Here is a 17,204-nt window from a genome sequence, read left to right as displayed (position 1 = left end):
GGTCCCGTTACTGTAGCGCTTTAGTGTCAGAAGGGCGTTTCTGACAGATAGCCAGGGACGCCCTTCTGCCCAGCAGCGCCTATCGCGCTGTACTGTGGAGCGGGGAGGAACGCCCCCTCCCTCTGCTCACACAGCTCGTCCATAGACGAGTATTATCAGGAGGGGAGGGGGGAGTTCCTCCCCGCTCCACAGTACAGCGCAATAGGCGCTGCTGGGTAGAAGGGCGTCCCTGGCTAAGTGTCAGAAACGCCCTTCTGACTGTAAAGTGCTACGGTACCGGGACCGATAGCGCTTTACCCGGGGAACAGATCGGGAAAGCCGACAGTGCGCTGAATTCAGCGCACTGTCAGCTTTCCAGCAGTATATAAAACTGCATGTGCCCCAGGAGATGAAAGGTCCTCTTTAAGACCGATCAAAGGGGTGGTCCTGCAAAGAAAAAATATTTAACAAAAAACAGAAAAGTGTACAAAAATAAAAAAAGGAAACACAATTGATACTGCTTCACTCTCCAGTGTAGCGATGAAGTCCCGAACATCACCACAGAACCCAGGTCATCAGATGTTGCAGGTCACTGCTGTGGCCAAAAACGCACTACAGCAGAAACATACCTGCAGCCAGAAGTAGAGACCATTGCAATGGGAGAGGGGCAGCAGAGGGGTGAATGACTTTTTGGTCTGGTGGTCTGTAATTTTTTGGACTGCATTTAGTACAATCTATATTCTAGGTCAGGGATCTATCAGTGTCACACTGAGGGGGCTGTCGTGTTGTAATGTGTACAGTTACAAAGGCACTGGTGTAGGAGCTCAGGTGCCCAGTGAATACAATGAAAGGACACCCGGGAATCCTATGTACAACACAACTTCTCCCTAGGGATTTGCAGTCACCTAGAGGAAAGCTGTTATTTTACTCTTACGTTGTGTTCACTTGGCATTCCTCAGAGCAGGTTGAAGCTGCCAGTCCGTCCACATCAGCATCAATAGAAATGACACAACACGCAATGCCAATATCTGCAGCCTACCTTAGCTGGGACCTCAGCATTGCAGCACCGGAACAGGAGACACTACTGACAGCAGCCACAACTACTCTGACATTGAATGAAACCAGAGGCTTGGAACGCACGGCAAAGGTTACAGGACCTGTAGTGATGTCCTGATCATGTGATCAGTCACATGGATGGAAGGAGCTGGGGGCGGTGCTGCTTGCACCCTGGAGGATGTGCTGTGCATATACACTGCTACTTTGTAGAGCAAACACGTTGCTTTATAGCAGGGGTGAGCAACCTTCAGCACTCCAGCTGCTATGAAACTACAACTCCCAACATGCTCCATTCACTTCCATGGGAGTTCCAAGAAAAGCAGAGCAAGTAAGCATGCTGGGAGTTGTAGTTTTACAACAGCTAGTGTGCCGAAGGTTGCCTACCCCTGCTTTATAGTAACTTGCAGAAAATATGTTCATGCTTTTAAATAATTCAATTATAAGTAATCAGTGAGAAGCGAGAATTAGGGATGGGCAATGGTACTCATGAGTACTAAGGCATGTACACACCACTGCAATGTATCTTCCTTCCAGAGAGGGCTATTCTTCTGGTAATTGGGTCTGGCCATTGGAACCCCGGCAGATCCTGAGAACAGGGGTGCTTCGTGTACTGCTGCTCAATTCCTCCCTATGGGACTGCAGGAGACAGCTGAAGTACAGTGCTCTATTATGTCTTTTTTTTAACTAGTTTTTATTAAATTTTTTCACAAAGGGAAATAGGTACAGGCAAATAAACAAGTAAAACATCGAACAACAAACAGATTAGTAGCTAAATATAACAAATTACGAGCCCCTTCACACGGAGTTTACGCTCCGTGTATTCTGTCCATTTTAAGGCCCCTTCACACGGAGTATATGATCGCTGATTCTGAACATGTGACACGTTCCGAATCAGTGGCGTTAAAACAGATTCCATTGCTTTCTATGGGAGCTGGCATACGTGCGCTCCCCATAGAAATGAACGGGCTGATTTTTTCACTATTACTTTCAATGTGATACGCTGATTCGGAACGTGTTACACGTTCAGAATCAGCGAGCGTCTACTCCGTGTGAAGGCACCCTTACACGTGTATAAATACACATGTAAAATGTAGTTAGCCATTGAGTTCAATGGTTTGTTCATATAACGCACGTCTTTTTGTGCACGCATCTACGTGCATGCAAAAAGACGCGCGTTATACGAACAAGCCATTGAACTCAATTGCTAACTACATTTTACACGTGTATTTTTACACGTGTAAGATGGACAGAATACACGTAGGGTAAACTCCGTGTGAAGGGGCCCTAAGGAGGGGAGGGATGGAGTCACAGGCCGCAAAGAGTACAATAAGAGTCCCAAGATGACCACACTGCCTGGAAGGCATCCAAGGTGTGGTTAAGGGAGGCCTCAGATATTCCATAGCCAGTGTTCGGGAGTATTTAAAATACAAGTAATTAAAATAGTATTAAAAATACTTGTCAGTTATTTGTATTTTGTAATTAAAAAACTTTTTTTATTCAGTATTTTGTATTTGTAATTAAAATACTTTTAGGAAGTATTTTACATATTTTAATTACTGTCTATATTGAAAACAAATGTTGCAATTTAAATAACCCGCCTTACCGCACTTAAAAAAAAAAACAGCGCGAGTCACGCCATCCCTCTCATTTCTCTTATCTCTTGCGAAGTGCGACGAGAGGAGGGAAAATTCCAGCGCGTTCCAGCAACGCAAGTCCACCTTGTAGTGAAGCGTGATTCATTTTTAGTTTTTAATCATCCCGATCGCGTAATCCATTCCCTAAAATTACTTTAAAAATGGAGGAAAATTGTAATACCAGTGAAGGGGATGCAACCGACAATGATTCAGATCTCAAAGACCCACAGCTCCCTGAAATTTTGGACAGAACTTTTTTCAAAATTAACAAGACTAAATCCGAAGCGGCAGGGGCAGGACAAAAAGTGTATGCTCACTGCAAGGCCTATCCAAACAAGTTAATCACGGGTCAAATAAACTCAAAGTCCAACATCCTTAAACACTTCAGGGTAAGTTATTTAATTACATCATGATTTGTTTTTTATTTTACAATCCCCACCCCCGAAGCAAATTTTTAAACGTACGGTTTAGGGGTGCATGAGTTGAAAGTGATAAAAGCCTTTTTGTAACATCTCTGCCTGTTCAGGTCACTACGCCACCCTCTGCTCGCATGAGGCGGTGCAGGAGGCGTGTGCAGTTTAGGTCCTTGCTTGGAGTTTTTGGTTGCACTGTGTGAACACGACTCTAGTTCTTTAATTGAATTTGCACCACACCCGTCTTCTGCCCTTGTCTGCCTCTGTCCATGAAAGAGTTAATTTGGTCTTGCCCTGTGATTGACAGCCTGCCTTCCTGTCAGGTCCAGGGCGGGTTCATCCTCCCCTATTTAGTCTTGGCTCACTTTCACACTGGTGCCTGTTATTGCCTCGGTCTTGCTGGCTTTTCTTGCTGTTCTGTTACTTGTATTCTTAATCCTGACCTTGGCTTTTCCTATTGACTATTCTTTTAGACTTCGATTTGGCACTGCATTGCTCGACTGTTACTGAACCCTGGCTAGCTGACCTCCCTTTGTTGTTGTTTGTCTTGTCTGCGTTTTGTGTGTCACATTTATAGTAAGGGATCATCTCCAAGTTGCCGCCCACTACATAGGATAGGTCCTGGCAAGAGGAAGGGACAGTGGGGGACTTCAGCTTAGGGCTCACTGTCTCTTGTGCCCCTTCCTCCAGGGTTCTCCAGCAGCTACTAGGGAGTTGTCATCTTAGCAATTCCCTAACACTTTTCCTTTTTTTTTTTCTTTTTTTTTTTTTGGACAATTTATTTTTTACCACACTATTAAAAATTAAAATAAAAAGCCTATTCCAAATAAAAATTATATATAATTATATAAAATATAAACAAAATTAATATCCTTTTTTTAAAAACAAGTAAAATACGTTCAAAGAATTTTCTCACGTGTCCCGAGATTCACGGGAATTGATGAGAATCTCGCCCACGCTGCGTTAACTTGTTATCGCAGCAAATCAGCAAGGATCAAGCGGAACACTGCAGCAGTCCCAGAAAACATGACATAAGGAGCCAATGACGGTCTGACAGCGCCAGAACAGAGGGGAGATACTGGGTTTAAGGGAGTGAAGTAGGCTAGGGATATAGTACCAGGGCATAAGCAGCTTGAACTGGGTCTCATGTAATGAAATACAAGTAGATGACTTGGTTGCACGGGACCAAATAACCTGCCACTGGTTGGGTGAGATCTGCCTACCCAGGGTTTCAGCCCATTTAACCATAGACCGGTGGGAAACCGGAGACCGCCCCCCAGGAGAGGAGAGAAGTCTATAGATAGTTGAAATGAGACCTGCCGTAGAGGTGCCTGCTCGACAAACCTTCTCACAGGTGGTAGGCGTTGAGACCCTGAGAGAGCCAAACTGGGAGGAAACAAAATGCACAATCTGCTGATAATGAAACCACTCCGTGGATGGCAAATGCAGGGTAGATGTAAAATAGTCAAAGGGCCTGAGCTCCAAAGTCATCAGATCGACCAAATCAGCTATGCGAAAAAGGCCCAGTGCACTCCAGAGCCTCACCATAGAAGCTGTCAGCCTCCCAGGGAGGGTTATATAGGAAGGAAATCATGGTGGAGCAAGGGGAGGCTAGAAAGAAGAGCTTGGAGCACTCAAGCCAAATCGCATGTGTAAAGCGAATGGGGCCTAGGAGAGGGACTAAAGGAGAAGGGGGGGAGCGGGACCACAAAAATGAATTGGGGTGAATCGGTGCTAACCAGAGCTTCTCGATTTTGACCCATTTCATGTAGGCCTTTGAAGCAGCCCAAAATGGAATGTGTAGGTGAGAGGCCCAGTAGTAGTGCAGGATGTGTGGGACCGCCAGCCCCCCCCCCTCCTTTCTCCCCGACAGCATCACTGAACGATGGATACGATGGCGCTTCTTGTTCCAAATAAACTTAAAGATTGCTTTTTGAAGAGTGCGCAGTTCCGAGCACGGGACAGCTACTGGAAGGGTTTCGAAGAAATAAAGACGTTTCGGGAGGAGGGTCATCTTTACAGCGTTAATACAACCGATGAGAAAAATATTAAGGGGACGCCATTTGTCCAGGAGAGCACGCAAATCACTGAACAGCTGGGGGTAATTAACTGAGTAGAGGGTAGAGTAAGAAGGGGATATGTGAACCCCCAGGTAACGAAGAGATTTATTACGTCACTGAAAGTCATAATTAGACTTCAGGAGCTGGAGGGCCAAATCAGGAATGTTGAGGGGGAGGGCTTCTGTTTTAGTGGGGTTGATCTTGTACCCGGAGAGAGCACTATATGCGTTTAGTTCACGGAAAAGGCTAGGGAGGGAGATGTGAGGGTTGGTGAGGGTCAACAGGACAACGTCAGCAAAGAGGCTAATTTTAAAGTCTCTGTCTTTGATCTAAACTCCTGTAATATCGGGACTGGAACGGATCCAGGAGGCCAAGGGCTCTATGCATAGGGCAAATATAAGCGGTGATATAAGTATAGGGCCCCAATAGCCGTGAGAAAAGCCCCAGACAGCCCGAATTGCTGGAGAGTAGCTGTCATGAATGACCAGTCGAGATGGTCAAAGGCCTTCTCTGTATCAAGGCTCAAGAGGAGTGAGGGGGTAACTGAGCGATTGACCACATCTAAGTCCACAATCCTAACCCACTTGGTCCTTGTGGATCAAAGACGGAAGCCAAGCGTTAAAGGGATTCTACCACTAAAACACATTTTTTTCTAGTTAACACGTCGGAATAGCCTTTAGAAAGGCTATTCGTCTCCTACCTTTAGAAGTGCTCTCCGCCGCGCCGTTCGTTCAAAATACCGGCTTGTACCGGTATGCTAATGAGTTCTCTCGCAGCGATGGAGGCGTTCCCCATCGCAGGAGCAGCGATGGGGGCGTCCCTATTGCAGCTCGAAAACCGACCGCAGCGCCGCCTCTATGGTCTTGGGTATCCTCCCCTTGCTTCTTCAGCGTCCTGTTGGAGGCCTACGCAGTACGCTCTGTTCGGCGAAGATTGCCGAACGTACCACGCATGCGTTCGGCAATCTTCACCGAATAGAGCATACTGCGCAGGCCTCCGACAGGACGCTGAAGGGGAGGATACCCAAGACCATAGAGGCGGCGCTGCGGTCGGTTTTCGAGCTGTAATGGGGACGCCCCCATCGCTGCTCCTGCGATGGGGACGCCCCCATCGCTGCGAGAGAACTCATTAGCATACCGGTAGAAACCAGTATTTTGAACGAACGGCGTGGCGGAGAGCCCATCCAAAGGTAGGAGACGAATAGCCTTTCTAAAGGCTATTCCGACGTGTTAACTAGAAAAAAATTTGTTTTAGTGGTAGAATCCCTTTAAGTCTATTAGCCAAAATCTCAGTAAAAAGCTTCAGTATTTAACAGCGCAATAGGGCGGAAATTGGAGCACTCCTGGTGATCCTTGTGAGGCTTGGGGACTAGGGTAATGTGGGAATGGAGCATGGACGAGTGGATGGGGAACCATCAAGGAAGGAGTTAAAGAGTCGGTGTAAATGGGGGAGAAGTTCAGGGGAGAATGTCTTATAATAGAGATAAGCAAAGCCGTCCGGGCCTGGGGCTTTGCCATTCGTCAGCTCCTTAAGGGTGGTGCTGAGCTCGTCCTCCGATATAGGGACATTAAGGGATGAGAGTGCAGAGGCAAGAGCTTAGGGAGGGCGCAAGAGGCGAGGTAGGAGTGGAGAGCGGCATCACGAGACAGTGGGTCAGATCTAGCCTCGGATATTAGATTGTACAGTTTGGTATAATAATCTTGAAATAGGGAGGCAATAGCATCAGGGTGGTGCTGCAGGACACCATGGGGATTGCGAATAGCGTGGGGGACACAATAACGTTGGCGACTGTAAAGAAAGAGGTGCCGTATGTTCTGGGTAGCTAAATCACTAAGGTCTGCTCTGGCTGCCACCAACTGGCCAAGAATGGAAATCGAAGGTGAGGCAGCCAAATGGGCTGAGAGGGTTTGTACTCGAGTAGTCAAGGCAGCCTCCCTTGCCTTCTTGTCCTTCTTTAGCCGGGTAGCTAGGGCTATGCAATGACCTCGCATGACAGCCTTATGGGCTCCCCAAAGGGTAGAGGTCAAGGAGACTGAATCTAAGTTAAGTGAAAAATAGTCCCAAAGATGAGAGCGCAAAGGTAGGGGAGAGAAGGAGGGACTCATTCAGTCTCCAGTGGCAGCGTTTGGTGGGAACAGAGGCAGGTGACAGGGACAAAAGAACGGGAGCGTGGTCCGACCATGAAATAGGGCCAATGTCCACGTCCGCTAGAAGCCGTTGAGTCAGAGTATTACCAAAAAAGTAATCAATTCTGGAATGTGTTTTGTGGGGATGAGAGTAAAAGGTATAGGACCAGCCAGTGGGGTTATGCACTCGCCAAAGATCATAGAGGGAGAAGGATCGAATCAAGTGCCGAAAGTATCTGACCAGGCAAAGCTGTGGGGCAGTGGGAGCCTTTCCAGACAGTGTCAATTTATCTGAGTGTTCAGAGAAAACCATATTGAAGTCGCCTCCTAACAGCAAAGCCGAGCCAGAGGGGGATAGAAGGTGGCGGAGCAACTGTTTAACGGCCACCAGAGGGAGCGTGTAGGTCAAGAGACTCCAAATCTGAGGAAAAAAAAAGGGAAGGGGGGGAGGGGAATAAACCTGAAAAACAACAAACCATACATATAGAGTAAACTTTATCATGGATAGGACTAACTCTCTTGGCCGGGGGCAATTAATGATCAGAAAATCAAATACTGTACTACAGCGGCAACCAAAAAGGCCCAGACATAGGACCCACAGCGGGGATAAGCCCCAAATGAGGGAGAACGTGGAGGGACCATCCGCAATCAATCAATATATTAATATTAGAAACCACGGGTCAGATAAAGGGGGTGGTGAGGGAGCTAAAAGCTCCCATCCCGCCCGCAGTAAAATGCAAAAAAAAAACACAACAGATGAAGGACCTGCTTAAGGAAAGAAAACACACATGGGTTAAGTGACAACAATCAGTTTTCATAAAATGAAGGGCACCACATCCCAATAGGGAGACCCTGGGAATGGAAGAGTCAGAGCGGTGCAGGCAGGCAGCAGGGGCAGGTAGCGATCTGTTCTTCGATTTTGGTTGCGACCACACCATAGGCAGAGGTGGGGGAGGAGCAGAGAGTTCCCAGTCAGTTATATCTGGGAGGGGAGCAATGTTCATAGCCGAACAAAACTGTGGGAGATACGTATGAGAACGCAGGGTAGCAGTGCAGACATTATGCCTAGCCGTTAAAGCAAAGGGGAAACCCCATCGGTATGGAATCCGACGGCCCTGCAGCAGACGGAGAAGAGGGCGAAGATGTCACCGTTTTTGCAAGGTGATCCATGACAAGTCCTGATAGAGTTGTATCTTAGCCCCATCAAAGTCAATGTCCTTCATGGCTCTTGCTTTGATCAAGCTCCTTCAATGTAAAATCATGTACACAACAGGTAATGTCCCTTGGGGTGGGACCAGAGCCCTTAGGATGCAGAGCTCTATGCGCACGGTCAAGTCTAATCTTGTGAGAGGGGGGCTCTTATAACACGGAGTTGAAAATAGCCTCCAGGGTAGCGGGTAAGTCCTCATCATGTGTCGCCTCAGGGAGGCCTTTAACGCATATCTTATTCCTTCTGCCTCTATTATCCAAGTCCTCCACATGGCGATGAAGGCCAAGTGATAAATGAAACTGGGACAAGACTGAGTCCTGAAGGTGGGAGATATAGGTGTGGGTCTGGTCATGGTCATCCTCCAGGGTCTCCACACGGGAGGCAATGTGGTGAAGGTCTTGCCGGAGTGCTGAAATTTCAGACCGAATCTGAGTGCGAATTTCCTTGCGGCAAGCCGCAGTGACTTCGGCAACCAGAGAATGAGTGAGAAACTGTAGCCACTGTGGCGGAGGAGAGGAGGATGAGGAGGCCATCATGTCCACGTGTTGATGCTGGGAGGATGGGGAGGGGAGAATGAGGGGAGGATACAGCATTAGGAGACATAGCAGAGGTAGCCCCAATATCCATATCAGGATCCACATCTGGAGCCCAGGAAGGTGCAGGGGAAGGGGCCCCTTGTTGCAAACAGTGTAACCCTTGCTGCAAGTGTCGTACCTGTGGAGGAGGAGAGGTTGTTGCAGGCGCAGGAGCTGGGTCAAAGTCCACAATGATGGAGCAGGCTGCAGGCTCAGGCAGAGTTCAAGAGCACCAGTAATCTGGAGTGCAGGGATGGATGTTTGGGCAGGAGGTGGAAGGAGGCTAGGAGGCAGTGTGGAGACACCAGTAGTGCTTCCCTGCAACACTAGAGGAGCAGCAGGGTGGGGGGCCTCGGCCGGCGCCATCTTGGGAGGCAAGGCTCCAGCAGGGAAGAGCTCGCTGGACATTATCCCTGGGTCCAGGAGCTGAGATCTGGGGGGCACTGCAGGACCCTGGAGATGGCTGTGGAGCTGCGGCGGGCGGCCGAGATGGTGGTGAGGCCTGCAAAGATGGCTGCCGCCTCACAGAGAGCCGCGTGGAGGTATCCAGGGGGAACCAAATAGGACGAGATCCCTGGCTGTTTCTGAGCAGCCCCGGAGGCAGCAGGTCCTGAGGAAGGCAGCCCAGTCGTTTTCTTCCCCATGTGGATCGCAGGTGAGCTTTTTTAGGCCCTTAAACAGCGAGCAGGACGGGAGCAGAGCGATAAAGCGTGGATGGAGGATAAAGCAGAGATGGAGGGGGGGCATGAAATTAGGGGTAGATGCAGTGGCGTAACTAGGAATGGCGGGGCCCCGTGGCGAACCTTTGACATGGAGCCCCCATTCCCCCCCCCCCCCGGCTGACGTCGAAAACCCCGATCGACGTCGAAAACCCCGACTGACCCTACTCCCCGCATTCCTGCACACACTATTACGCCCCATAGTGGCCCCTGCACACATTATTACACCCCATAGTGGCCCCTGCACACATTATTACACCCCATAGTGGCCCCTGCACACAGTATTACGCACCATAGTGGCCCCTGCACACATTATTACACCCCATAGTGGCCCCTGCACACAATATTACACCCCATAGTGGCCCCTGCACACATTATTACACCCCATAGTGGCCCCTGCACACATTATTACACCCCATAGTGGCCCCTGCACACATTATTACACCCCATAGTGGCCCCTGCACACATTATTACACCCCATAGTGGCCCCTGCACACATTATTACACCCCATAGTGGCCCCTGCACACAGTATTACGCACCATAGTGGCCCCTGCACACATTATTACACCCCATAGTGGCCCCTTCACACATTATTACACCCCATAGTGGCCCCTGCACACATTATTACACCCCATAGTGGCCCCTGCACACAGTATTACACCCCATAGTGGCCCCTGCACACAGTATTACACCCCATAGTGGCCCCTGCACACAGTATTACACCCCATAGTGGCCCCTGCACACAGCATTACACCCCATAGTGGCCCCTGCACACATTATTACGCCCCATAGTGGCCCCTGTACACAGTATTATGTCCCATAGTGGCCCCTGCACCCAGTATTATGTCCCGTTGTGGACACTCATTAACAATTATTATACTCTGGAGTCTTTTCAGACCCCAGAGTATAATAATCGGAGACCCAGGGGAAGAACAACATAAAAAAAAAAAACCCACTGTAACTTACCTGTCTCCCGACTCCCCGCTGGCGGCCACCTTCAATGACGTCAGGGACGTCATGTGACCGGGAGCCTGCGTCGCGACGCACAAGGACGCAGGCCCCGATCATGTGACGTCTGAGACGTCACACAAGTAGGCCGAAGCCTGCGCGGAGCCTGGAGAGGTAAGTATATGGGGCCCGTTAGCGGCTGGAGTAACTCCAGCCGGTAACGGCCTATTAAAAAAAAAACAAAAAAACGCAGCGGTAGCGGCTGTCACCGGGCCCCTAATGTCCTGGGCCCTGTGGCAGCTGCTACTGCTGCTACCATGGTAGTTACGCCACTGGGTAGATGAAGGAGGCACTTAAACTGGGGGGGATATTAAGTGGGACATTAAACCAAGGGCAGCTGGAGGGGGACATTAAACCGTGGGAGTAGCTGGAGGGGGACCTGTCTGCCTCTAGTTGCCCCCAGTTTAATGTCACCCTCCAGCTACTCCTATGGTTTACTGTCCCCTTCCAGCTACCGAGTTTAATGCCCCCCTCTAGTTGCCCCCAGTTTAATGTCCCACTTCAGCTGCCATTAATTTATTGTCCCCCTCCAACTACCACTACTGTTTAATGTCCCCTCCAGCTGCCCCAGTTTCATGTTTCCCTCTAGTTTCCCCCTGTTTAAACTGGAGTACCTAGGAGAGGGACTTAATACGGTGGGGTAGCTGGAAGGGAACATTATAATGTGGGAGCATATAATGTTAGGGTGCTGTAGGAGCATTATACTGTGTGGGGGGCACATGAAAAATGAATGAGAATGGGCAGAGTCAATGTAAAAGTGGGCGGCACATATAGCACATTTTGTCCCTCTTTCTGTTCTTTGAAAGTTTGGAGGTATGCAAACATAAAAAAACAATGTTACTTACCTCTACCTCTCTGGCACACTCGCCACTAATGTCGGCCATTTTCAATTATGGAAGAGACTTCACTTGAGCCAGGACTTGGATTGCAACGCATAAGGTCACAAGACCAGGCCACATAATGTCTGGGATGTCACATAAATAGGCATACCTCCCAACCGTCCCGATTTCCGCGGGACAGTCACGATTTGGGTGACATGTCCCGCGGTCCCGGTTGGAGGGAGGTATGTCCCGATTTCAACTCAGATCTGCGTCCAGAGGACGCAGATCTGAGTTGAACACATATGCGGCTGAAGCAAGGAGCTGACCTGTGTCAGCTCCTCGCTTCGCCGCTGCCCGCCTCTCTCCCTGACACATGCGGCTGAAGGAAGGAGCTGACACAGGCCAGCTCCTCGCTTCGCCGCTGCATGTCTCTCTTGACACATGCGGCTGAAGCGAGGAGCTGACCTGTGTCAGCTCCTCGCTTCGCTGCTGCCACCGGCTCCTGGCTTGTAGACGCGATGTGACACATGTGCTGTGACACATTGCGTCTACAAGCCAGGAGCCAGCGGCAGCAGCGAAGCGAGGAGCTGACACAGGTCAGCTCCTTGCTTCAGCCGCATGTGTCAGCGAGAGAGACACGCAGCGGCGAAGCGAGGAGCTGACCTGTGTCAGCTCCTTCCTTCAGCCGCATGTGTCAGGGAGAGAGGCGGGCAGCGGCGAAGCAAGGAGCTGACCTGTGTCAGCTCCTTCCTTCAGCCGCATGTGTCAGCGAGAGAGGCGGGCAGATAGCGGCGAGGGAGCGGAGGAGAAGGTAAGTTTAATGTGGAGGTGGAACGTGAATCTGGGGGCAGATGAAGGAGAGGACGGCATGACACTGGGGGCAGAGATGGAGAGGACGGCATGACACTGGGGGCAGAGATGTGGGGACATGAATCTGGGGGCAGAGATGGAGGGGACATGAATCTGGGGGCAGAGATGGATGGGACATGAATCTGGGGGCAGAGATGTGGGGACATGAATCTGGGGGCAGAGATGGAGGGGACATGAATCTGGGGGCAGAGATGGAGGGGACATGAATCTGGGGGCAGAGATGGAGGGAACATGAATCTGGGGGCAGAGATGGAGGGACCTGAATCTGGGGGCAGAGATGGGGGGACATGAATCTGGGGGCAGAGATGGAGGGACATGAGTCTGGGGGCAGAGATGGAGGGGACATGAATCTGGGGGCAGAGATAGGGGACATGAATCTGGGGGCAAAGATGGAGGGGACCTGAATCTGGGGGCAAAGATGGAGGGGACCTGAATCTGGGGGCAGAGATGGGGGGACCTGAATCTGGGGGCAGAGATGGGGGGACATGAATCTGGGGGCAGAGATGGAGGGACCTGAATCTGGGGGCAGAGATGGAGGGACATGAATCTGGGGGCAGAGATGGAGGGACATGAATCTGGGGGCAGAGATGGAAGAGGGACATGAAACTGGGGGCAGAGATGGAAGAGGGACATGAAACTGGGGGCAGATGAAGGGTGTATATGAAACTGGGGGAGAGATAGAGGGGGGACATATAATTTATGGGTGACTGTAGGAGGATTATACTGTGTGCGGGCACATGAAAAATTAACGAGTGGGCGGAGTCAACACAAAAGTGGGCGTGGCTAAATTTGCCGCGGCGCGCCGCACATTTTGTCCCTCTTTCAGTTCTTCAAAAGTTGGGAGGTATGAAATAGGCCTGAAGCCTTCTGGAGCCAGGAAAGGTGAGTTTTTTATGTTCCCTCACCTCTTCCAGCCCTCCGATCATTGTACTCAGGGGTCTGAGTATAATGATAGTGTTTGTGGGGCTTGCAGGCCCACAGCCTCACTTACTATTCCCGACTCCTGCTCACGGCAGCCTCCATAGAAGGGGAAGCGCCGGGGGCCATGACCAGGAGCCAGGATTGGTAAGTAAATAGGGCCCGTTACCTGCTGGAGTTACTTCAGCAGATAATGGCCTATTAATTAAAAAAAAAAAAAAAAATCTGCAGCGGTAACGGCTGCTGTCAGGCCCCCTAATGTCCCAGACCCTGTGGCAGCTGCTACCACTGCTATCCTAGTAGTTACATCCCCTGTATATATGGTAGAGGAGGAAGCCAATGGCTTCCTACTCTACAATGCTTAACTTGTACACATGATACAGAAAGTATGCGGGCTCATATTTCTATTTGGAGGAGGGGGCACTATTACAGATACAGTGCCCCCCACAGGTGTTAGCCACCTACACATAAGTGATTAAGTAATAGTATTACTTGTGTGTATGGGGGGAGGGGGGAATTACGGTACAATACCCGTGGGAGAGCGCTGTTAGTGTAATGGTGCCTCCCAGGTAACAGTCTCCTCCCTCATAGGTAATAGTGACCCCAGGTAATAGCTACCCTCCACATTATGTACAGATGACCATTACCTGTGGGGGATTGGGCTAATACCTGGAGGAGAACTAAGTGGAATTCAGTGCACTACTGGTATCTGCCTTAGTTGCACTGTCAGCAACTTTGTGGCCTCAGAACTTGTCCACAAAGATCATCGCTGGACAGTGAGGAGTGCCGCCCTTACAGTACAAGACTATGGAAACATGCTGTCAGGAACTATTCCCTACCAGAACGATGCAATTGTACTGTAAGACCAGCAAACTGACTGGATTGAGGACATGAAAGAGCCTCTTTAAAGGGTTTTCTCGGAATTTTAAAAAAATGTATGCAGGCAGCTGTGTAGTGTAAAGACAGCAATGCATATATACTTACCTGTATACTTCCCTGTACTAGGCCACCTGTCTCCTCCACTACTCTATTTGTATACAGAGCGACTGCAACAGTTTCATCACACCAACAGGATTGCTGCAGCCAATCAGCACAGTATACAGCTGAGAGTAGGGAATGGATGCAGCAGGCCTGTTAATATGACATCACTGGTGTAAACACTTTGTATTACAAAACATTTAATATAAGAAGGACTTAAGCGTATTTATGCATGGGGGTATACAGTGACTTGCAAAAGTATTCATTCCCCTTTAACTTTTTCACATTTTGTCACCATATAACCACCAGGGCAGGCGTTCGGAGGGGGCAAACTGAGCAAAAGCCAAGGGCCCCCGTCCCCGGGATCTGCAGCACCATATGTTGGCACTTGAATCTAGATCAAGAGAGGTCATTATTCCGCTGTACTCTTCCCTGGTCAGACCACACCTGGAATACTGTGTGCAGTTCTGGGCGCCTCAATTCAAGAAAGACATCGATATATTGGAGCAAGTCCAGAGAAGAGCAACCAAAATGGTGGAAGGTCTGCAAACCATGTCCTATGAGGAGCGGCTAAAAGAACTGGGATTGTTTAGTTTGCAGAAGAGAAGGCTGAGGGGAGATTTAATAGCAGTCTACAAATATCTGAAAGGTAGTCACAGTGCAGAGGGATCTACCCTATTCTCATTAGCACAAGGAAGTACAAGAAGCAATGGGATGAAACTAAAGGGAAAGAGATACAGATTAGACATTAGGAAAAACTTTCTGACAGTGAGGGGAGTGAGAGAGTGGAATAGGCTGCCACGGGAGGTGGTGGGCGCTCCATCAATGGAAATCTTCAAGCGGAATCTGGATAAACATATAGCTGGGATGATTTAGGAAAACCTGCACTCACAGGGGGTTGGACCCGATGGCCCTTGAGGTCCCTTCCAACTCTACCAAAAGAAAAAAAAAAAAAAAAAGTTTGGTCTGATGAACTGGATCGGGGCAGCCTTAAAGGGGTATTCCCACGTCGCATACTCACCAGTCTTCACTGATGAAAAATCTTTCTTCCTGGTTTCTTGTGTCATTTGGTGGGCGGAGTTTCACAAGCAACCTGCTGTTTAGCTCCACCCATAAATTAGCATGTAGCTCCGCCCACCGCATAGCGTGATCCTATGGGGCGGCTGAAGGGCCTGTGATGTCATCAAAGGTCCTCAAACAACACTATATGCACAATATTGGACCATGAAGTACAGGCAGGAGCAACTCCATTCTGTGTTACATACAGACACTGCCTGTCTCTGCCATAATGAACACAATTGAATTAGCTAGCCTGATAACTGGGAGAACAGAATAAATGAAAGCAGCTCCTCTCCCCTATCTGACAGCAGGAAGCTAGGTCACGTGGTGTAGACACAGGAATAACTAGAAACACAGGCTCGCTCCCGTGCACTTAGCCCCTCTTCCCTCCACCCTGAGAGCAGCAGATACATCACTTGACTTTTGAGCAGATAAGTCAGGGCTGTGTCAACAATGAATTGAATAAAGTAAGATAGTGGACAAACAAAGCAGTTTTGCTGAAGCAATGTATTTAGGAAAAGTATTAAATCCACATTAACAAGCAGTATAGATAGGATCCTTGTGATGGGACAACCCCTTTAATAACAAGTGTATCGGCGTGCAATGCACGCTGATATTATGGGCATCTATGCCAGAGCAAGGAGCAGCAAAGTCCCTGCTCTGACATAGATGAGTATGTCACTACAACGTGCCCAATGTGACGAACCCTGTGCAGGATTCCACTAGCAGGGAGAGACCTCATCCTCAGGACTCAGCGGGGGAGCGTGGTAAGGTGAGTAAAAACTTTATTATTTTATGAGAAATAAAACAATAATAATAAATGTTATTTAGATAGCGCCAACATATTCTGCACCACTGTACAATTTGTAGGGTTCAAGTATAGACAAAAAGATACATTACAAAGAAATAGTTACTTCACACAATGGAACTGAGGGCCCTGCTCGCAAGAACTCACAATCTAGGAGGTAGAGGGGGTGACACAAGAGGTAGCAGGGGCAGCATCGAGGTAACATTGCTTATACAGTGGTCAGAGAATTTTGTAATAGAGGTTACTGTCATTACACAAACATAAAAGTGTATGAACCATCACCAGTCGTGCAGATATCGTGTGGGGTTACATGGGAACGTGAACAGAAAAGGGTTAATTTTAGGGTTTTTAATTACGGTACAGAAGGGTTTACATTAGGAATTATGATAGGCCTGTCTGAAAAGATGTGTCTTTAGTTTGCGCTTGAAGCTGTAGAAATTGGGAGTTAATCTGATTGTCCAGGATTAGAGATGAGCGAGTACTATTCGAAACTCCCGTTTTGAATAGCACGCACCCATAGGAATGAATGGACACAGCTGGCACACAGGGGGTTAAGCGGCCATTGCGTGCTATTTGAAACGGCCGTTTTGAATAGTACTCGCTGATCTCTATCCAGGATATAATATTCCAGAGAAGTGGTGCAACTCGGGAAAAGTATTGTATACGATTGTAAATATAAGTATTGTATGTACATTTTTGAGTTAGGTAAGTTAGTTAGAAGATAGGTGGGGGATGGTGTTTAGTTTAGTATTACCGGTAAATTAAAATTTTATCCTGGACATCTCCTTTAAATAGGAGTGAATGAGAATACCTCTTTAGGTTCTATTTCTCTTAAGAAAATGTGAATGTGCAATACTGTCTTTCACAGACTGATCTTGTGCAGTGCTCTGGGAGAAAAATGGGTGGAGTGGGGGATGATATAAAAACAAAAATAGTTGTGGTTTCTAATGCTAGATCTATTCTGGTCAG

At 48.7% G+C, this 17,204-nt stretch overlaps 1 protein-coding gene across 1 annotated transcript in view; it reads right to left on the bottom strand.

The window, feature by feature from the left end:
- Positions 1-17,204, bottom strand: part of HIBCH (3-hydroxyisobutyryl-CoA hydrolase) — a 285,341-nt gene that overhangs the window by 111,596 nt on the left and 156,541 nt on the right. The window contains exon 2 of the mRNA XM_075285159.1: positions 1,019-1,079. Within this exon, the coding sequence (XP_075141260.1) occupies positions 1,019-1,038 (20 nt within the window). The 5' untranslated portion in view covers positions 1,039-1,079. The remainder of the gene's footprint in view (positions 1-1,018; positions 1,080-17,204) is intronic.

This window comes from Leptodactylus fuscus, chromosome 8 (assembly GCF_031893055.1).
Source record: "Leptodactylus fuscus isolate aLepFus1 chromosome 8, aLepFus1.hap2, whole genome shotgun sequence".
In the NCBI taxonomy this organism is placed as follows: domain Eukaryota; kingdom Metazoa; phylum Chordata; class Amphibia; order Anura; family Leptodactylidae; genus Leptodactylus; species Leptodactylus fuscus.
Note: the sequence above shows the minus strand (reverse complement) of the source record. Positions and strands in the feature narration are given on the sequence as shown.